Here is a 22371-nt window from a genome sequence, read left to right as displayed (position 1 = left end):
GGGGTGGAAAAGAAAATGGCTTTGGACTTGCAGAATGTTGTAGAGATTTGCATATGTTGGTGAGCACTTTAAAATTTGAGTTTCCTTAAGTTGTCTGTAGATTTTGTATTTGGATTGTAACTAGTTCTCAGGAGCAAGTTTCTGGCACCAAAACCTCCACTCTTTAAATGAACCTGACAATCCATTAGTGAGCTGCAGTTTAGTCTGCTCTGGAAGACAGTTCCTAAATGCTGTGAATTTATCTACACATTGTTCTCTGGTAGCGTTTAAGCTTTCTAGTTAAGTCTCAAAGAAGATAAAGATTAGAATGTTTACAAATTTGGCTCTGGTAATTTGGTTTTTTTCCCCAACAGTAAGTAGTTTTGGGTAATTCTTGGCGGGGGGGGGGGGGGGGGATCAGTAGTCATATATTAGTACTGATTGCTATAATTAGCAGTAACTTTTTTTTTTAATTATTTAATTGAGCTAGTTATGCTATGGTCATGTATTCATTAGGTACACTCATCAGCTCTGCAGTGTGCCATTGAAGCCAGGCTAGGACTCTGGAATAACTGGTATAATTTAAGAATGGCAGGCTGATTTGTTATAGAGTAATTGTTGGTGCAGTTAAATAGCCTGGTTCTTATCATGTATGCCTTGCCATCCCATACCCTAAAGTGGTAACTGTAAAGTGTATTACCTTTGATGTGAAGATTTATGTAATTATAAGAATCCCATTATTTCTCATATGTTTCTTATGTTCTTAACTGAGTACAGCTCCTCTTAATCCCTAATTTCAGACACATCATAAAGTCTATGGCCAAACTAAGAATTAGTCCTTCTGTTTAATTGTTTAATCTATTCTTTGAGAATATGCCTGATTTATATTCCTCTGGTTTGATCTGTTCATTGTTAGCCTTCTAATGTTCTGTCTTCTTTACTGTTTTGATTGACATTCTTCGGTGTCCTGGCCTTCACTATTGATATTTATTTAATTGGAGATTTTTTAAAAATATTTTGTCAGGGCAGGTAGGTGGCACAGTGGATAAAGCACCCACCGGCCCTGGATTCAGGAGTACCTGAGTTCAAATACGGCCTCAGACACTTGACACTTATTACCTGTGTGACCCTGGGCAAGTCACTTAACCCTCATTGCCCCACAAAAAAATTTGTAAAAAATAAATGAAGTGGGGGCAGCTAGATGGAGCAGTGGTTAAAGCACCACCCCTGGATTCAGGAGTACCTGAGTTCAAATCCGGCCTCAGACACTTGACACTTACTAGCTGTGTGACCATGAGCAAGTCACTTAACCCCCATTGCCTAAAAAAATAAATAAATAAATAAATGAAGCATTACTGTATATGTGAAAATTTTTACAGTAAAAATGTCTTAGTCTGTGCTCCTACAAAATGTAGTCATGGAATCACTTGAATCCTAATAAGAAAAATTTTTTGTTTCATAGGCAGAATTTTCTTATTCTGCTTTTGCTGTGTAGCCCTCATTTTTCAGGAAAGACTGAAAATCTAGGGTTTGCCAGGTTGGGGGAAGGGCTAAATTTAAAGGGTCAGAGAGAAGTGTGTCTTTGGCATATATGATAGAATCCAAGTCCAGTATCTAATTCTGTGCTGTGCTTTATAACCCAGAAATACCCACCAAGTGCAACTACACTACACTTTGAATTCTATGCAGACCCAGGGGCCGAGATCAGAGTTGAAAAAAGGGTGAGTCTCATACCAAATTGTTTAATAGAGTCTACGCTATCACTTAACAGGAAAAGATGTGAAAAATTGCTCTATTTGAGTGATCGGTTCTCATGTGCATTAGGTATTCTCAACAGCTATAGTTTGGATAACATTGTGCTAAAACTCAAGAGACTTTTGCCTTTATGTAGAGCATCATTATCTTGCCCACATGAAGCACTGCCAATAGTGTCCTCTGTGTAAGATTTTGATTAGTCAGAATTCAAATGAGATGCTGAAATCTAATCTGTGTCTTAAACAAGATTCAGTTTCTAGGTTTTGATAACTCAGAATAGTCTTCCCCTTCTCTCAAATGAATACTGACATAGCAAAAGTAAGTTATCTTTATCAAATATTATTATTCCTAGTGACTACATCATAAAGCAAGAATTTCTGAGTTAAGTGCTCATACCATGGCACATTGATTTTCCCAAACAGATTGTGCTAACCTGGCTACAAAGGAAAGGTATCCCACTATTATATCTTTAAACCTCTCTTCTTTGGCATTTTCTTTTTTTTTTAGACTACCAGTAACACACTACATTACATTCACATAGAGCAGCTTGACAAAGTAAGTAGAAACTTTAAAAATTAATAATGTTGTCACGTGTTTTTTACCCTACCTCTTTTTTAACCATTATCTTGCTCTCTGATGCAGATTTCAGAAAGTTCTTCTGAAATCATGGAATCACTTACCAAAATGTACAGCATTCCAAAGGATAAGCAGGTATTACCTATTTACAGAATTGGGGGTAAGGGCGGGAATTTCAAATGAGATTTTGTTTAAGGAATGTTTAGTTAATGAAAATGGACAGAACTAACCATAAATATCAGCTTTTTCCCCCAGTCCTTTATTTCTTCTCCCATCTAGATAGATTATTGACTTTTTTTAACGTTAGGTGGGTCAGCTAAGTAATATGGTAGAGAATCAGGAAGACTTGTTTGTCTGAGTTCATATCTGGCCTCAGACACTTATATGTGAGCCTGGAAAAATCATTTAATCATGTTTGCCTCAACTTCCCCTTCTGTAAAATGAGCTAAAGAAGAAAACAGCAAAGCATTCCAGTATCTTTCCAAAGAAAACCCCAAATTGCCTCAAAAATGCAAGGTTATGACTGAAAACAACTGAAAAATATCAAGTGGAAACAGGGAGATGAAGAATCCTTACTACCACCCCACAGATTCATGGTTGTGGCAGCTTAACCCACTGGGAATGAAAGGGAAAATGAGCTTCCCAGGAAAAGTATCCGTAGTTTTGTAATAAAGCAAAAAGTCAGAATATATTTTTGTCTTTATCATAGATGCTGTTGTTTACACATATACGGCTGGCCCATAGTTTTTCTAATCATAAGAAGAGACTGCAAGCTGTTCAGGCAAGACTACATGCAATTTCTATATTAGGTAAGAAGAAAATTCCTTAATTATTGTATACAATTACTTATTAATATCAATTCTTATTGCATTAAGTTTCTTTTTGCTGATGCTAGGGATCTGTCTGGCTGTGATTACATTTTAATATTGTTAAAATGAGCAATGTTAGCAGTCTTGAGATTTCCAAGAAAGCAGATTGGACTACTAATAAGTATTAGTTTGCATATATTTGGAAAATCCTAAATAAGACAGGTGGCTCAATGTGTGGACTACAATTCAGGAAGACCTGAGTTTAAGTCCTGCTTTAGGCACTTTCCTGTGAGACCCCTAAACCAGTCACTTAACCTCTCTCTGCCTCAGTTTACTTATAAGTGTGAGTTATAATAGTACCTAATGTCTAGTAGAACTGTGGGGCTCAAGTGAAATAACATGTAAGCACTTTGTTAACATCAAAATGTGCCAGCTTTTTCCATTTAGACTTTTTTGAATCCGTCTAATAAATATTTTTCATTTTGGCTGATAATTGAACCAAAAAAGACAGTTAGTGTAAGGTGAAAATGACTTGTCTTTGTCTATTATGTTGTATTTCTAAATAGTACAGGGAAATAAGTCAGTATTGAAACCTGTCGAAGTTGTTTTCTATTAGATTTGTGCAAAATTGACATGTTTTTGTTTTATTGGTCTCTGTCACAATGTGTGATCAACATTTCTACATCTTTCTTGAGATAGAAGACACTGAAAAGTAGACAAAACAGAAAGTACATGCTAATTTTATTTTCATTTTACAGATGAGAGAATAAAGCTAAATTAAATACTTAGAGGTGGTTTACACATCTAGTTTAAGTATCTGAGGCTGGATTTGAACTTAGGGCGATTATTCTTCCTGATTCTCTACTGTACCACCTAAGTAATACTCAGGTTTTTGTAACAGTAACACATTTGCTACATTCAAGAATGTTGCTGAGGGGGCAGCTAGGTGGCGCAGTGGATAAAGCACCAGCCCTGGATTCAGGAAGACCTGAGTTCGAATCCAGCCTCAGACACTTGACACTTACTAGCTGTGTGACCCTGGGCAAGTCACTTAACCCCCGTTGCACCGCCCCAAAAAATGTTACTGAGAGGAAAGATAATCTCACTTATAAAAAAATAATTAAAAGTTGGTTAATTGGTAAGACTGATTTGTTTTTTCATCTGTGCCTTTCCAGCTAGTACATTTAATAAATATTTTTCTAGAGTTTCCCACCTTATCAGCTTGTATCTTACATTTCATGCAGAGACTTCATATATGTGACTTTCCCAAATTATTTTAAATTGTCGGAAGTCTGTTCAATTCATTCTGAGCCATTAGTTATTGGCTAGTGACCCATCTTCCTTGCTTTGACCAAATTTTTTATTCTTTTCCTTTCATAGTGTATTCAAATGCCTTACAAGAATCAGCAAACAGTATCCTGTATAATGGCTTGATAGAAGAGTTGGTAGATGTTCTTCAAATAACAGATAAGCATCTCATGGTAGGCATTTATTATTCATTACATTTATATGCCTTGCCTCCCAGATATTTCATTCATAAATGTTTCCACAATCATATGATAAGATATGAGAAGGAATCTAAACCTGTCACTTAGCATCACAATCTATCACAGAAATAGATGATCAAAGCTAATGTTTCCCTGTATTAAACAGAATTGTCTCCATTTTAGTATTATGTCCAAAATCAATTAAAATAAGCATCATTAAGGTTGTTCCAAGTCTGAGCTTTTCATTTTTATGAAAATATCACTATCTTGCTCAACAAAATAATGTTAATTCCTTGAATGTTTAAGAGGAATTTGTAATTGGTGGAATTAGGGTTGAACTGTGTAACTTTTTTATTTCATAGGATATTAAGGCAGCATCCTTAAGGACATTAACATCAATTGTACATTTGGAAAGGACACCCAAACTTAGCAATATTATAGACTGCACTGGAACTGCATCGTACCATGGATTTTTGCCTGTACTTGTTCGAAATTGTATCCAAGCCATGATTGGTAAGATTAATGCAAAGGCAATTTTTTTCCTGACTTTATCTGATAAAATGTGTTATCTAAAATATGAGACTTTTATTTAGAATTATGCGTTTTCCATTTCTGTCTTTTACAGATCCTTCAATGGAACCATATCCTCACCAGTTTGCCACTGCTCTTTTCTCCTTCCTCTACCACCTAGCCAGCTATGATGCAGGTGGTGAAGCTCTGGTGTCCTGTGGCATGATGGAGGCCTTACTTAAGGTACTCTTACTTCCTATTTGTGCAAAAAGAGAATGGTCACTCAAGACTTAGATCTGTATTCAGAAATTCACAACAAAGTAACTAAAAAATGTGTATACTTGTATTTTTATATTATATATATTAATATTTATATTATTTCTATCCCTGTATATATCCCAGTGACTAAGAGAAATGGTAACTAATAAATAAATGTTCATCATTTTCTCTTTTAAAATAATTATAAGTGTTTTTCTTTCTATATCCTAATGTTTTTCCTGATAGTATTTCACATTACCCCCATTTCTACATATACTGTTCTTTTTAGAAAAATTAATTTAGAGCCATACACTGAATATAGTAAACTGAGAATGTTTACAAAATTTTGTATATCTACATCTTTCTACCAAAGCAGGCAAGCATGAGACCTGATCTTTTATGTGTCCACAAATGACCATTACAGTTTCTCAGCATTTGCTTTTAGTTGCACTTTTATGGTCATTTTGGATAGTGTTTTCTTGGTTCTACTTATTTTGTACAAAATTTCCTGTATTTTTTATTTCCTCATATTGATTATTATAAGATAATAACCTATCATGAGTATTTTCACTTTCATAAGTATTTTCAGAGGACGCCTTTTTCCCATCTTTGATTTTGTATGTGTGTGTATTTCCAGTTGTCGGTCTCTGAAACACGAGTCTGAATAATTTACTTAATTTTCTTGCATATTTTCATGTTAGAAATTAAGAGTGAATTGAGGTACAAAGTTTCAAGTACAACCAGTTTATTAGCAAAGCATGAATTTGCCTTTAAATTGGGTCTCAGCTATTTAAAGAGGAATCTTCCCTTGTCTTTCTACATAGGTCATAAAGTTCCTTGGAGATGAACAGGACCAGATAACCTTTGTAACTCGAGCGGTCAGGGTCGTCGACCTTATTACCAACCTAGACATGGCAGCTTTTCAGTCTCATAGTGGACTCTCCATCTTCATTTACAGATTAGAGGTATTTGCTTGGAGATTTCCTGCCCCACCGCATTACATGAGTTATTATAAGATATAGAAGGATTTATTTCATAAAGCAGATACTTAATAAATGCTTATCATTTATTTGTTACTGAGACAGACTTCTGTAAAGTGGGTAACCTCTTCAGTTTCTTGCAAAACTTATCTTTATAATTCATGTTTTTTTCTGGAAAATGACAGGTCTCTTCTTCTATTTCATGTAGCATGAAGTAGACTTGTGCCGAAGAGAGTGTCCTTTTGTGATCAAGCCAAAGGTCCAGAGACCCAGCACTACACAAGATGGAGAAGAAATGGAGACAGATATGGATGGTACTTTATAAAAATTCATGTATTTAAAATTTTTATTAGGCATTTGATATGTGCCGGGGGGCAGGGGGAGAGGACTTTGAATATCAGGTATTACTTAATTGTCCCAGAGGCAATATTCAGAATGCAGTATTCTTAACTTCATGTTTCCTTTTGTCAAAAATGATCTGAATATTGTTTTGTCTAATAAGCATATGAAGTTTAGTGTTTAATAAATAACTTCTGTGAGCATGAGCTCAGACAGAATTTCGCATTAGTTAATCTCTAATTCACTTTATAACCAAAAACGTGCATTTCACATTTTTCAAATGCCTATGTGCAAAAGGAGGTTTGGAAGAGAAGAAGACATTGAGTAGGTTGTATTTTATGCTATATGAAATTGAAATTCAGGAGAATTTTGATGAACAGAATGACTTGCATCAAATTTGTATTTTAGGGAGATTTTTTTTTTTTAGGAAGCTTTTATCTATAAGTGAGACAGTGTGGTTCAACAATTAGAATGGGGACCATATGAATGTAGAGAACATACTAGATGTAAAAAGTGATGTATAAAAAGTACCTTCTGCATGCTAAGTATGTGAAAAAGAAGAATGAACTTTTTAATTACTTTGAGAATAAATGTAAATGGCAAAATATGAGGCAGTTTGTGCACAAGGTAGCCAAAATTTCATATCATTGAGTATGATGATTCTGGTTCATTAAATAAAGGGAAGTTGAGAGGAGCAGTGAATTTCAAGGACTTCCATTTTAGACAAGTTTAGTTTGCCCTTATTAATAATATTCTTTGTGCAGATGTTTGCAAAGAAAAAGTAAAATATTACCTGTTTTCAGGGTGTTTATATTCTACTTAGGGAAATAATATTAATATTGATAAGGCAGCTAACTGTCGTAGGTAAGAATTTTGAGATTGGAGTCAAAGATTTGAGATCAAATCAAACATGACATTTGCTAGCTATGTGAACTTGAGCAAGTTACTTAAACTTCTCTAAATTCCTATGTATGACAAAAATAGCCCCCATATAACATGGTTGTTGTTAGTATTAAATAAGATGATGTGGTTTTCTTTTGGGGGGGTTGAGGCAATTGGGGTTAAGTGACTCGCCCAGGGTCACATAGCTGGTAGGAGTTAAGTGTGTGAGGTGACATTTGAACTCAGGTCCTCCTGACTCCAGGGGCCAGTGCTCTATCCACTGCACCACCTAGCTGCCCCCAATGATGTGTTTTTCAAACTACAAAGTCATGTTATAACTAGTGTTATTGTTGAACTGGGGAGTAACAAAGAGGGACCTATAATAAAGGTTTGTCACTATGACAGCAGTGTGAGGAATGAATCAGAAATATAGTCTTGAGGAAGATTGCTGCAATAGTCCAGATAAGAAATTTTGAAATAAGTTGGTGGCTTGGTAAGTGGGAAGAATGGAGAAATAGAATCAATAAGATTTAATAGTTAGATAACTACTATGTATACCTGGGTAACTACAAGAAAAGTGGTATCTTCAAGAGAAATAAGTAAACAAAGTAAAGCTTTATGGAAGACATTTGGGGTTTTATAGGAGCCAATTGGTGATAGGATTTAAGTTACAGGGACATTTTGGGGAAAAGCAAATTTACAGACTTTGGAGCTCATTTGGAACCATGCCCAAAGGGCTATAGAACTGTGCATACCCTTTCATCTAGCAATATCACTGCTCGGTTTATGTCCCAAAGACATCCCCAAAAAGAGAAAAACACCTTTTTGGTTTGTTTTTTTGAGGGGCAATTAGGGTTAAGTGACGTCCCTAGGGTCACAGCACTAGGACAGGTCAAATGTCTGAGGTCAGATTTTTAACTCAGGTCCTCCTAAATCCACGAGTGGTGTTTTATCCACTGCACCACCCAGCTGCCCCCCAAAAAACCTATTTGTACAAAAATATTTATAGCAGCTCTTTTTCTGGTGGCCAAGAATTTTAAATCAAAGGAATGCTCATCAATTGGGGAATGGCTGAATCAGTGTAACATTGTGCACAGAGACAGTAATATTGTCTGATTCAGAACTGTGACTGTTAAATTTGACTGTTCTCAGCAATACAATGATCCAAGACAATCCCAAAGGACTGATGATAAAGCATACTATCCACCTTCCGATAAAGTACTGATATTAATGGAACACACTAAAGCCTGCTGTTTTTTACGCTCTTTCATTTTTTCTCTTATTCAAGTTTTTTTATACAAAATGACTAATATGGTGATGTTTTACGTAATCACACATTTGGTTACTGCCTCAGGGAGGGTGGGAAGAAGGGATAAAAATTGGAACCCAAAACTATTGAAGAAGACAGGGAATTAAAGGCACAGGTTAAGTGGTCAAAAAAAAACAATTATTGACTATGAAATATGATGAACTTATCAAAATGATAGAAAGTAAGAGAAATAGAGGAAAAAGAGTGAGGCAAAGCATATGGAAACTCCTGTTCTTGAGAGAGACAGTGACTGTTGATAACCCATTAACCAAAAAAAACTGAAAAGGATCTGTTAGTCAAGGTGGTTAGCTAATAAAGCAGAAGATCAAGATCAAAGCATATGAAAAAAGAGGAAATGCCATCAAATCTAGCAGTTATATTATTAGAAACAAAAAAGGGAAACCTCCATAGAGCAAGGGAAAATGAAGTCATACTAAAATGTTTGATTCTATAAAGATAATAACATCAAATTTGATTCTATAAAGATAATAAACATGGGGCAGCTAGGTGACACAGTGGATAGAGCACCGGCCCTGGAATCAGGAGGACCTGAGTTCAAATCCGGCCTCAGACCTTAACACTTACTAGCTGTGTGACCCTGGGCAAGTCACTTAACCCCAATTGCCTCACTAAAAAAATAATAATAATAAACATTAAATATAAGATTATAGAGTATTTACTATGTGCCAGCCACTGTAATAAGCATTTTGCAATTAAAATCTTATCTGATCCTCACAACAACTCTGTGAGGTAGGTGCTATTATTATTGCCATTTTACAGTTGAAAAAACGGAGACAAAACAGTTGGTCCCGTGGCTATTATGTCTGTCAGGATTTGAATTCAGGTATTCCTGACCCCTGGCCAGCACTCTGTGCACTTTGGCACTCCTTGAAAAAGTCATTAGAAGTAATGGGGTGGGGGGTCGCCGCAGCTAGCGCAGTGGATAAAGCACTGGCCCTGGATTCAGGAGTACCTGATTTCAAATCCGACCTCAGACACTTATCACTTCCTAACTGTGTGACCCAGGGCAAGTCACTTAACCCTCTTGCCCCACAAAAAAGGGAAAAAAGGAGTAATCAAGAAGACTGTCTGACAAAAAGGAAAGATAACATTCACAAGAAAGTCCCTTTTCTGGTTTTCATTTACTTTATATCATTTGGAAAATGCCTTCGATTTTTTTTTTATACATATATATAAGGAGACTTCTTTCATACTTTGCATTTTTTAATTTGTTCTAATTAGTTTTCCTATTCCTTATTCAGTTGTAGATATAGCTATGGATAGTAGTCCTGGCCCCTCCACTTCTATAGAACATGCACCAGATCTTGAAACAAGGGTTCAGGCTCTCATCAACAGTAATACTACCACTATTGCTTCTCCTACTGGTATGTAGAAATATATTACATGGAGTTCATTACATTTGTTCATTCAGGCTATTCCTTACACTGAAAAGTTGTTACTTCATCTTATTCTTGAATGGGGCCTTAAAGGCTCATCTCAAATAGTTCAGTCTGCATTTTGTACTTGAAGTAATAGTCTTTTGTGTTTGAATTACAAAGGCTATTTCTTCCTTCTATGTGACTAATTGACTGAGTTCCAAGATCAGTGATTTCATTATAGTGGGTTATTTTTACCTCTGTCTTTGTAAGGTGAGATGACCAGATGCATGGTTTGCACACTTTGTCCTAATACTGCATATGATGTACTTTTTCTATCTTTCACTTGTTCGTGTACCACATCTTTCACAGAAGGTTTATTCTGATTCCTTATTGTGGCACAAATGATCCTGGTCACCTACCTAGCCACAGCAATATATTTTGACTAAAACAGCTCTCAATAACTTAATTTGTAATATACCAGTTTAATAAGCAATTAATATTGCTTCTCTGAAGAAAGTCATCATGCTAATAAAACTATAGGTCCTTGATATATTTACTACTTTAGCCCAAGAATACATTTGGACTAATTATTCTCTTTGTTTTCCTTTGTAGTAGCTCAGTGCATGCCTCAACGTGCAGCACTTCTCAAGTCCATGCTGAATTTTCTTAAGAAGACCATCCAAGACCCTGCATTCTCAGATGCTATCCGTCATGGTAATAGTCCTTGTTCAGCTATGTTGTCTTGTGGAGCTAATAATAGACTGTGATTCTGGAGAGTTGGCTTTGCATTTCTAATGATACCTGAAATATCTGAGTGGAGGATCAGGCAAATACTAAGACAGGGCAAAACTAGATAAGAAAAACGTTTTTAAAATAAAAGATTGGGGACAGGTAGGTGGCACAGTGGATAAAGCACCGGCCCTGGATTCAGGAGGACCTGAGTTCAAATTCGGCCTCAGACACTTGCTAGCTGTGTGACCCTGGGCAAGTCACTTAACCCCCATTGCCCCACCAAATAAATAATAAAATGTTGAAAGTGCATATATGCTTATGTTTTATCATTTTTTTAAAAGAGTTTATTTTTGCCTAAATTTTTTAGGTGTTTAATGATTTCATTTAATTAATTTATATTGTTTTGTTTCTGTTTTCTTCATACCAATCTTCCCACAAATTGTTTTAAGTCTTGATGATCTTTTGGGGGGGGATGGGGGTTAAGTGACTTGCCCAGGGTCACACAGCTAGCAAGTGTCTGAGGTCGGATTTGAACTCAGGTCCTCCTGAATCCAAGGCCTGTGCTTTATCCACTGTGCCACCTAGCTGCCCCGATGATCTTTTCTAATTACTAATCATTGAATATCCATTTAAGATACCTATGAAAATGGTTTGATATCCTCTTCATATCTTTTTATTATTTAATGATCTAATGATATTCTTACTTGTCTTCCTATTATAGTAAGTCAGTCATCCTGAAATACATTCAGCAAAACTAACCCAAAAGCCCCACTAGCTGTTTAAACCCTTGAGACTTAAGAATTAAAGGGAGAGGCAGCTAGGTGGCACAGTGGATAAAGCACTGGCCCTGGATTCAGGAGGACCTGAGTTCAAATCCAGCCTCAGACACTTGACATTTAGTAGATGTGTAACCCTAGTCAAGTCACTTAATCCTCATTGCCCTGCCCAAAAAATAAAGAATTGAAGGAAGATTGTTAAGAACAAAGAACAAAAATCTGGGTGGGAGGACTAGAAAGCAAAAGAAGTAAAGGGTGGTAGAGGTGTCCAGTGTCATTTGTCATATGAGCAATGATTTCTTCATTATGAATTTTGGAACATTGATGGATCTGTGTCTTTGTCTTAGTGATGGATGGCTCCTTGCCTACCTCTTTGAAACATATCATCAGCAATGCAGAATACTATGGGCCATCACTTTTCCTGCTAGGTAAGTGAGATTGTGAAAGGAAGTGTTTTAAAACCCAGAAGGATTAGTGTAAGATAGGCTTTAGAGTTGTAATTCCTCTTGATTTTAGTCTTGTGATTGAAATGTTCAATTTTAAATGAATGGATAAATGAAATTTAGATGAATTCAACTTTTAATAAAATTCAGTTTCTGAACTGGCACTTGAATAGAAGGAAAGATAGGTATGTCCATAAATGCATATATACATACATACACACACACACATAATCTGCAGTGGGAGGAGTAGGAAAATGATAGGGAAATAAAGGAAGTTTACAGTAAATGCCATGCGCTTACTTCTTCCAGAGGTACCTGGATTAGTAGGAAAGATGGTGTGTATATATATTAATGATAAAGAGCATTGTACAAATTGATGCCTATAAGAATACAGAGAGGTATTCGTTCTGTTTGGAGTAATTAGGGAAAACACTTGTTTTTTATTATTGATGGGAGGATTATATTTTGATGGGTATATAATTTAAAATTTTTAGAAAAGGAGAGCTGTAACAAATGGGTTTTTCCTATATTCACAAACACAGCCAACTATCTGCACTTCTAGTTATAGGTGCTGGTGGGATTTTGCCCAGTTTCTTTGGCCTAAAAGCATCAGGTAGTTTTAATGGGATAAAAATCAGAGGGACGTGGCAGCTAGGTGGCACAGTAGATAGAGCACCAGCCCTGGAATCAGGAGAACCTGAGTTCAAATCCAACCTCAGACACTTAACACTTACTAGCTGTGTGACCCATTGCCTCACCAAAAAAAAAAAAAAAACAGGGACTTCATAAAGAGTGGTTGTGTCAGGGGCAGCTAGATGGCGAAGTGGATAAGGCATCAGCCCTGGATTCAGGAGGACCTGAATTCAAATGTGGTCTCAGACACTTGACACTTCCTAGCTGTGTGACCCTGGGCAAGTCACTTAACCCCCATTGTCCCACAAAAAAAAACATTTTTAATTTAAAAAAAGTTTTTTAAGCATGGTTGTGTCAGAAAAAAGATATATCCTTGAAACAGTGACAAACAGGGCTTAAGAGATGGTTAAGTTGGAAAAAAGGTGATCTCCAAGACACCTTTGATCTCAGTTCTAATACATTTTCTCATTATTCTCAGCTACTGAAGTGGTGACTGTATTTGTGTTTCAAGAGCCATCATTCTTGTCCTCCTTGCAAGACAATGGGCTTACTGATGTCATGCTGCATGCACTCCTTATCAAAGATGTGAGTTTCTCTTGACAGTTCATAAATACAGAGATAGGAAACTTCTTGCATTCTTCTCTCTAATTCATAGAACAGCTGTGGAGCTAGAAAGTCCTACTCTCCCCACCCTTTTTCCCATACTTCATTTTATAGATAAAGAAATTAACTAAGAGAATTTAAATGAGTGACTCACAGAGGCAGAGTGAATATCAAGGTCCTATCACTTGAAAAGCTTTCTCTTTAGTTACAAAATTTAGAATATTGCATGTATTCCTTTTTTCTCAGGTTCCTTCAACCCGAGAGGTACTTGGATCCCTGCCAAATGTGTTCAGTGCCCTTTGCTTGAATGCACGAGGTCTTCAATCATTTGTGCAATGTCAACCTTTTGAACGTCTCTTCAAAGTCCTACTTTCTCCTGATTATCTCCCTGCTATGCGAAGAAGGAGGAGTTCTGATCCCCTTGGTAAACTCTTTTTTTTTTTTTGGCAGGGCAATGGGGATTAAGTGACTTGCCCAGGGTCACACAGCTAGTAAGTGTCAAGTGTCTGAGGCCGGATTTGAACTCAGGTCCTCCTGAATCCAGGGCCAGTGCTTTATCCACTGCACCACCTAGCCACACACACACACACACACACCCTTGGTAAACTCTTATAGAAGATTTTATATTTTAGTGCAGACTTTGAGTAATGGCAAGATGATAGATCAAACATATCCAGATGTGTAGATATTCTTAGCCTATTCTGTACAGTAAATTTTATTAGCAGTTTAAGAAAAAGAAAAATCTCTTCATTATTATGCTCTTATTTAAGGAGCTCCAGGCTTCTCTTTTAATGTATTAAACATTCAGCAACATTTGTAGATTTAACATTATCCCATATAGTCCTGTCCCCATCATGGCTTGGGGGAGAAAAACATAATTTGTCAGCATTAGCTTTTACACCTCTTCTAGAAAAGTAATTAGGTATCATTTCATTTTGCTCTATACCAAAACTTCTTAAGCTGTGTTCCTTTTGCCTTAGGCAAGACTCAACCTTCTAAAGCACTCCAAATGAGGAAGGCTGTTCTGCAGTGGAATAGGAATATTCCAGATTGCATACCAAGTTTCCATTTCTTTGAAGTACTGGTCCCAGCATGAAATCTTGCAGCCTTAAACAAAGAGTTCCCATTTCTGCAGTTGTATATTCAGTAGCATGAGCACATTAGCATGCAAGGGAATTCTAGCTACTAGTACATAATGGCTATTTTGAGCAAATTTTATGCCCTAAAAACATGGAGTATAGTTTTGGCCCATGTTACCTATGGACTATGTGCCACTGAAATGCTATTTATTGGAATTATTTATTGAACTGATAGATGTGTCATTTTTGCTTTTTTTGTACAAACAAAGCAACATTCCATGAGATACTTTTTTTTTTCACTAGACACCTGTTAAATAAAATTCAACCTTAAATGAGAATACTATCAATCTTCCCCTATTAAGTAAAGATCAGATTCTCCTAAAGCATGAACCCGATACTATTTGTTTGTCATCCACAGTTCCAACCACTAGGCCAGTATTGTGCATTGAACTTTAAAATACCTCTCAAATGGAAAAAATGCACAATTTTAATAAAGTTGTTTTTGGATCACTCAAAAAAAAAAAAGGCAGGAGGAGGAGGGGCACTGCTAAGTAGCACAGCAGATAGAGCATCAGCCCTGGAGTTAGGAGTACCTTAGTCCAAATCCAGCTCAGCCCTTGAACACTGAGGAGAAAAAGAGAAATGTAGAGATGAGAAAGTTAGTGCTAAGTGAAATGTTGGTCAGCATGCATCATACAGACAAGAGGTAGAGTATCTTCCATGAAGAAAAGATCAATTTTGCAAGATTGAAGTGTGTTAACAATAATAATACAGTGAGGCTGGAATGGTGGATTGGTTTTCGTTATTCAGTCAAGTCCAACTCTTCATTATTCTGTGAACTATATTGCCTTTTTTTCTTGACAAAAAAATACTGCATGGGTTTGCCATTTTCTTCTCCAGATAATCAATAAGTCATCCAAGGTTCGAAAAACTTAACCAGAGACTTTGTATTTTTTCCTAAAAGCAACAGGGAGCCACTATTTTTTTTAAAAGGGAGAATACCATGGTCAGAGCTACACTAAAGGAAAATACATGGCAGCTTTATTTTTTACACATGGACTATTGTTCCCAAAGGAAACTTGAGGCAGGGAAATTAAGAAATTCTTACCAGTCCAATTCATTTTCCTGATTTCTGTCCTCTGTTCCACATAATACCAAAAGGGGCAGTTGGTATTGGCTTTTCTGAGTATGAATTTCTTTTCAATAATTAAGAAAGTTGGGGCAGCTAGGTGGCGCAATGGATAGAGCCCCAGCCCTGGAGTCAGGAGTGCTTGAGTTCAAATCCGGCCTCAGACACTTAACACTTACTAGTTGTGTGACCCTGGGCAAGTCACTTAACCCCAATTGCCTCACTAAAATAATAATAATAATTAAGAAAGTTATTCTCACCTCATTTTTTTTCTGCCTGTTTGCAGAATCTTTTAAGATTATGAAAAACATGTTACTCCTCTTAGGCTTTAAAGACTTTCCTTGCTTTTTAGGTGATACTGCTTCCAATCTGGGCAGTGCAGTTGATGAACTGATGAGGCACCAGCCCACACTCAAAACAGATGCTACAACTGCTATTATTAAGGTAGGAAAGGGCAATAATCTTTCTTTGCATCTAAAGCTACTCCTATTAGAATGGGAAGTAGAAGTTGGGGCAGCAAATGATGTGTCATTCAAGTCCTTACATGAATGAACACTGAGATGTCTTTGGATCTCTTATGAGTGCCTTGTTTGTCTGTAATGATCATTGATAATCTATAATAAGATATTGGTCCTTTATTCAGTTTCTTGGTACCTGTGGTCAACATGCCAAATCTTGTAATGTTACAGATACACTTAAAAATAATTGATCTTTTCTGCCCTTTGTGGATCATACATGTTTCTAAATTTTCCATTCTTCCCCATCCTTTATCTACTTGGTCCTCTAACATGACTTTATTTACACATAAGTGTCTACTTACATTACTTTAAAATATAATTTCTTATATACCTCCTAGCTATTAGAAGAAATCTGTAATCTTGGAAAGGATCCAAAATATATTTGTCAGAAACCATCCATTCAAAAAGCTGATGGCACTACTTCAGCTCCTCCCCCAAGATCTAATCATGCTGCAGAAGAGGCTTCCAGTGAAGATGAGGAAGAAGAAGAAGTACAAGCTATGCAGAGCTTTAGTACTACTCAGCAGAATGAAACTGAAGCAAACCAACAGTAAGTTTCCATAGATCTATAAATCGTTTCTCTTATTATAAATGGCACTAGTAAAATCTATTTGTATAGGCAAATTCCTTCTTTCAGAATCTCAGTTTCCTTAACTGTAAGTTGTTTAAAAATTGAAATAGCTTCCTTTGTTTCTTTAAGTTGGATAATTGAGATTTTCATTTGTATTTTGTTGTATTTGTTTGACTTTAAAGTTTAAAAATGTTTTTCTGTACAATTTATGAGGAGTATAAATTCAAATGTCATATATTCAAGAATGCCTTAGGAAAATTTCTTCTAGTACACTGTTAAATTAGACCATTAACCTAATTCTGAGAGCTAGAGATAACTTTTTTACAGGCTTATTTTATGAAATACAAGGGAACCAGTAACAATCCTTTACATGATGACTTTAAACTTTTCTTTCCTTTGTAGAACAGGAGATCTTAAAATTTGACTTTTGATTATTGGTATAAATTAAAGACAGATTTAATAGAGAATATGTTTCTTAGTACTTACTATCCTATTCTCTTATTGTAGTTTTTAATAGCTCTCCCTTATATAGCATTTCAAAGTTGTGCAAAACATCAACTTTGTATTTACTATGTGTGCTCTGGTTGTGGGATGGGAAACTTCCATATTTAGAGTATAAACAATACCTTCATCTTCCAGTTTTGAATCATAAACTTTTCTCCCCAGCTTTCCAAGAAAGGTTATATCAGTTGTCTTCTCTTTTTTAACACTGTACGTGCAACAACATTCATCTTAAAAACAAGACTGAATAGAATAACTCTGTTAACTTTAGATCAGTGGGTGAAGTTACAAGTGCTCCATTTAAGAACAAACCATCAGAGCCATGTGACAATGTAATACTCTGCCTGCCAGAGTTGATGATAAGCACACTGTCATTAGGTATTGAGGCAGGGAGCCTAGATGGACACTTGTCTTAGAACAGTGTAGAGTTTTGCACTGGGGTAGAAGAGAAAGAGATTACAAGTATTCCTGTAGCTCCTTCTATGTGCCATGCACAGTGAAAAGCTTTTGCCTTTTCTTTTTAAAACACGAATATCTCATTTAATCCTCACAGCATCCCTCATAGGCAGGTGCTGTTATTATCACCACTTCACAGTTGGGGAAATTCAGGCAGGCAAGTTGACTGACTTGCCCAGGGTCACACATAGCTAGGAAGTACCTGGGACCAGATCTGAACTTGGGTCTTCCTGACTTCAGGCCCAAATGCTCTATCTGCTGTACCCCCAGCTGCAAAGTGAACAAAGCGATCTTCAGTCCCCCTTCTTGTTCTAAGAAGCGAAATCACTGGGTGTCCACGTACCTTCACAAGGCACAGGATCCCTCACCTGATTGACCACCTGCTTCAGAATCATGTCCCGGTAATCAGCTCCATTGCGTTTGATGGCAGTCATGATCAGATCACACACGCGGTACACAGTGTCTGGTAGTTCATCCAGGAGGTGGAAGCAGCCCGGTAACATGGTGTCTGTGAAATTATGCAGTTCTTCTGGTTCCAGGGGCTCAGCATCCTGAAATTTCTCCAGACATTTGGCCTCTTCCTCTTCCTGTTTTTCCCGGGCCTTCCGCTCTTCCTCTTCCTTCCTACAAGCAGCTTCCTGGAAGCAGGTGAGAGTGATCATGGGGAGAGAGAACAGAGGGAGCCACCACATTTAGAACAGTATTAAAAGTTTAAAACTTTTTCTGCAATTCAGAGACCGTGCACCAGGACTCTTCAGGTTGTGTGTGGCCAGCCACCCCCCATACCCACACCCACACACTGATCCCATCAACTAAAATAAGTCAAGCAACTACCATCTATCCACATTATCTTTTAGCGGTTCCAAACAGTTTTCTTCTAGTCTCCAAAACAGAGAACTTTTGCAGTGGTGCCAATATTCAACTAAGATTAATAGTGGAGCACATTATCAAAGATAACCAAGCCACAAGATTCCTGCTGAAAAACTCCTTATCAGATTTACTGGATGCCCACTACTACTTCTCAGGGAGAAAGAAAAGGTTTGGGGGTAGGGGGAGAGGAGGGTTTGCTATTGAAATGTGGAAATGGAGCTGACATTAGTAGTACTGAAATCTCTTGGCTGGACTGTCCCTTGACAAACTGCTTTCAATCCCAAACAAAACATTAAGGAGGAAATCGCCACCACCTCCTTACTTCAGGTATTTTATCCGGCTCACAGCTCTTTTTTTCTATAATGAAGGTATTAGAAATTCTTCTAACCCACAGTATATGAATTCATCTACTAAAAACTCAAGAAATATATTCAGTGTTCTTTCTCCATCCCCCTCCACCTCTAGACTTCAGCTAAACATTTGACTGGAATTCTGTCAACCCCACAACAGTGAAACTCAGATCAATAGGCAGAAATAACAAGAGTGCAACATGGGAACTATAAGAACCTTTTGGTAAAAGAGTGATTTTAAGTAAATCATGTGGCACATGACTGATTTTCAGGAGACATGTCTTTCTGAGAGTCCTTTACAAAAGAGAACATATTGACCCTACAAGTGATGATGATGTTGCCAAGGGAGATGGTATTAGATAATAAGGACATAGCTTTGGTATTCTTCCACAGTTAGATACCTAGAAATGGGTGAAGAACCTGCAGAAAACACTGAAAAGCAGCTATCCTGTAGGTAGAACCAAAAGAAAAAGCACATCCATGGGAAGATGGTGGTCGGTAGTGTTAGGTGCTGCAGAGAATTTATTATATTTTTATATATAAGTATGAGGATTTACTAAAAGCAGCCAGTCTTAGCAACTGAAAGATTATTGATGATTGTATAATAAAGTCAAAAACCAGACTACAAATGGTTGAGAATTGAGAAGAAGAGAGATGGAGACTTTGAGATTATAATGTTTTCCTGTCTTTTTTCCATGAAAGTAAAGAAAAATATAGCATAATTTCTTTTCTTTCTTTTTTCTTTTTTTTTTGCGGAGCAATGGGGGTTAAGTGACTTGCCCAGGGTCACACAGCTAATAAGTGTCAAGTGTCTGAGGCCGGATTTGAACTCAGGTACTCCTGAATCCAGGGCCAGAGTTTTATCCACTGTGCCACCTAGCCGCCCCAAAATATAGCATAATTTGAAGGAAGGTATAGGACAAGGTTTTTTTCTGTAATGGAGAACCCTAGTTGTGTTTATAAGGCAGCCAGGCCATGGAAGTGTATTCCCTCAGGAAGCTTGCTTCACAAATTTGCATCTTTGGTTTTTAACAAGTAGGCTACTTTTAGTCATCTTACTAAAGTTTTTTGTTTTGTTTTGGTGAGGCAATTGTTCTTCCAAAGACAGATAACTCTGATCGGCATTGAGAGTTTTTGTTTTGTTTTTGTTTTTGTTTTTTTGAGGGGCAGTGAGGGTTAAGTGACTTGCCCAGTGTCACACAGCTAGTAAGTGTCAAGTGTCTAAGGCTGGACTTGAACTCAGGTCCTTCTGAATCCAGGGCCAGTGCTTTATCCACTGCACCACCTAGCTGCCCCCGAGAGTTTGATTAAGCACACATTAATTAAATAATTTGCCTTAGCTAAGGGCATTCATGTAGTAGGTTCCATGGTCATATATTCATGGTACCTGTGATCAGCCTGATTATTCAGTTCAAGAGGAAGCATGTGATGTCCAATTCTGTTCTTTCTGGCTACAGAAGAAGTGACCAGACCTATGGCTACACTGTCCAAGAAGCAGTATAAAAATATTTGCCCTGACCTTGGGACAATGGATAAACTGGATCTAGAGTCAGGAATACTTGAGTTCAGGTGTGATTCAGATGCTTGATGGCTGGGTGATATTGGACAAGTCACTTTATCTACATTTTTATGGTTGTAAAATGGGCATAATAATAGCACATGCTTCCCAGAATTGTGAAGATTAAATGAAATAAAATTTATTAAGCATGCTTGGGAAAGTACCTGGCATGTAGCAAGTACTTAATTGATACTTGTCTCCTTCCTTAACTAATTTTTCTCCTATACACCAGTCGTATAGGCAGAGCCATGAGTAAAACAGGCAAAATACCTAACTAGATGGTAGGCACAAGGCCTTTTTTCTTTTTTTTTTAAATAAAATATTTTATTATTTTCCAGTTACAGATAGAAATAGTTTTCAACATTTATTTATATAAGATTTCCAATTTCAAATTTTTCTCCCTCCTCCCTCCCCTAGACAGCAGGTAATCTGATATAGGTTATATATACATAATAACATTAAACATATTTCTGCATTAGTCATGTTATAAAAGAAGAATCAGAGCAAAAAGGGAAGACCTCAAAACAGAAAACCAACAGCACCAAAAACAAAAGAAATAGTATGGTCCGATCAGCATCCATATTCCACAGTTCGTTTTTGTTTGTTTTGTTTTGTTTCTTCCCCCAGGATTTGGAGAGCCTTTTCCATCATGAGTCCTTTGGAACTTTCTTGTACCATTGGATTGGTGATAAGAATCTAGTCTCTCACAGTTGATCAGTGCTGTTGATGATACTGTGTATAATGTTCTTCTGGGTTTGCTCAGCTCACTCATCAGTTCATGCAAGTTCTTCCAGGTTTCTCTGAACTCCTGCTCATCATTTCTTACAGCAACAAAGCCTTTTTTCTATAGAACCTTTTTACACCAATCTCATGCTCAGTGTCAGTTGATCCTCCCTAGTGGTACAGTAATTACAGTCTTAGAGTAATCTGATAAGGAAAGTCCATAGCCAAAGCTTAATTCCTTTTATGTGGCATTAGGTCACCTAGAAGCTGGAAACTGATTTTCATAGGTGTACCACAGAAGCTTCTGACATTTTGAGCAACTCTACTTCACTTAAATACAATTACAAGCAAGCCAAAACCATTGTTCCTCTTGAAAATCAAAGACAACAACTGTGTCAGACTTTTTACAGGTATATTTTTTTTAAACAAACATTTATTTTATTTTTTCCAGTTAAATGTAAGGGTAGTTTTCAATATTCATTTTCATAGGATTTACAGTTCCAAATTTTTCTCTCCCTCCCTTTCCTCCCTCTCCACAAGACATTAACCAATCTGATATAGGTTATATACATACAATCCACAAGTGCTCTTTTTATCAGTTTTTTCTGTGGGAGTGGATAGTCCCTTGGAATTGTCTTGGATCTTTTTACAGGTCTCTCTTATAAGAACTTTAGGGAGTAAGTGCTATTGTTTCCATTTTATGGTTGAGAAAAGTAGGGATTAAAGTGAAATTGAGATTAAGCCTGTGGTCACAATGCTTTATTTAGTTAGCCACCTAGCTATGCTCTGGAGTTAAAATTGGATGAATCAAAGACTTTTTAGAATTTAATAGCCTCTACCCCCATTATCAATGCTTCTCCTCTGCCTTGACGACAGAGTTTTTGAAGATCAAAAGATAATTTCACATTTGCTTCTAATAACCTACTCTGTTAATTTATTGTAATTGTACTAAAATTGGGAAATTAAGAGTCAGTGGATACTATTGCTATTTTTCAAGCTCTTTATAAGCATCCATTTGTGCTACCTAATCTCCATATCCTCTAAAAATATCTTAATCACTGTATCTCAGATTACTTTGTCTGATTAACCAAGTCACCCAAGGCTTCTTTCCACAATACATTTATCTACTCCCACTTCAACAATGAATTTTATGAATAAGCTGACCA

The 22371-nt window shown here is 36.8% G+C and overlaps 1 protein-coding gene across 2 annotated transcripts in view; it reads left to right on the top strand.

The window, feature by feature from the left end:
- The window catches only part of LOC122733708 (E3 ubiquitin-protein ligase HUWE1-like), a 94277-nt gene continuing 71906 nt past the window's right edge, over nt 1-22371 (top strand). For both annotated transcript variants that reach the window (XM_043974330.1, XM_043974329.1), the window contains exons 1-17: nt 1-59; nt 1623-1700; nt 2242-2289; nt 2377-2445; nt 3020-3119; nt 4500-4600; nt 4969-5119; nt 5232-5359; nt 6199-6339; nt 6563-6668; nt 10147-10269; nt 10876-10977; nt 12119-12199; nt 13326-13432; nt 13697-13874; nt 16011-16102; nt 16515-16726. In XM_043974330.1, coding sequence (XP_043830265.1) covers nt 54-59; nt 1623-1700; nt 2242-2289; nt 2377-2445; nt 3020-3119; nt 4500-4600; nt 4969-5119; nt 5232-5359; nt 6199-6339; nt 6563-6668; nt 10147-10269; nt 10876-10977; nt 12119-12199; nt 13326-13432; nt 13697-13874; nt 16011-16102; nt 16515-16726 — 1823 coding nt within the window. In that variant the 5' untranslated portion in view covers nt 1-53. The remainder of the gene's footprint in view (nt 60-1622; nt 1701-2241; nt 2290-2376; nt 2446-3019; nt 3120-4499; nt 4601-4968; nt 5120-5231; nt 5360-6198; nt 6340-6562; nt 6669-10146; nt 10270-10875; nt 10978-12118; nt 12200-13325; nt 13433-13696; nt 13875-16010; nt 16103-16514; nt 16727-22371) is intronic.

The sequence above is a fragment of the Dromiciops gliroides genome, chromosome X (genome assembly GCF_019393635.1).
Source record: "Dromiciops gliroides isolate mDroGli1 chromosome X, mDroGli1.pri, whole genome shotgun sequence".
Classification (NCBI taxonomy): domain Eukaryota; kingdom Metazoa; phylum Chordata; class Mammalia; order Microbiotheria; family Microbiotheriidae; genus Dromiciops; species Dromiciops gliroides.
Note: the sequence above shows the minus strand (reverse complement) of the source record. Positions and strands in the feature narration are given on the sequence as shown.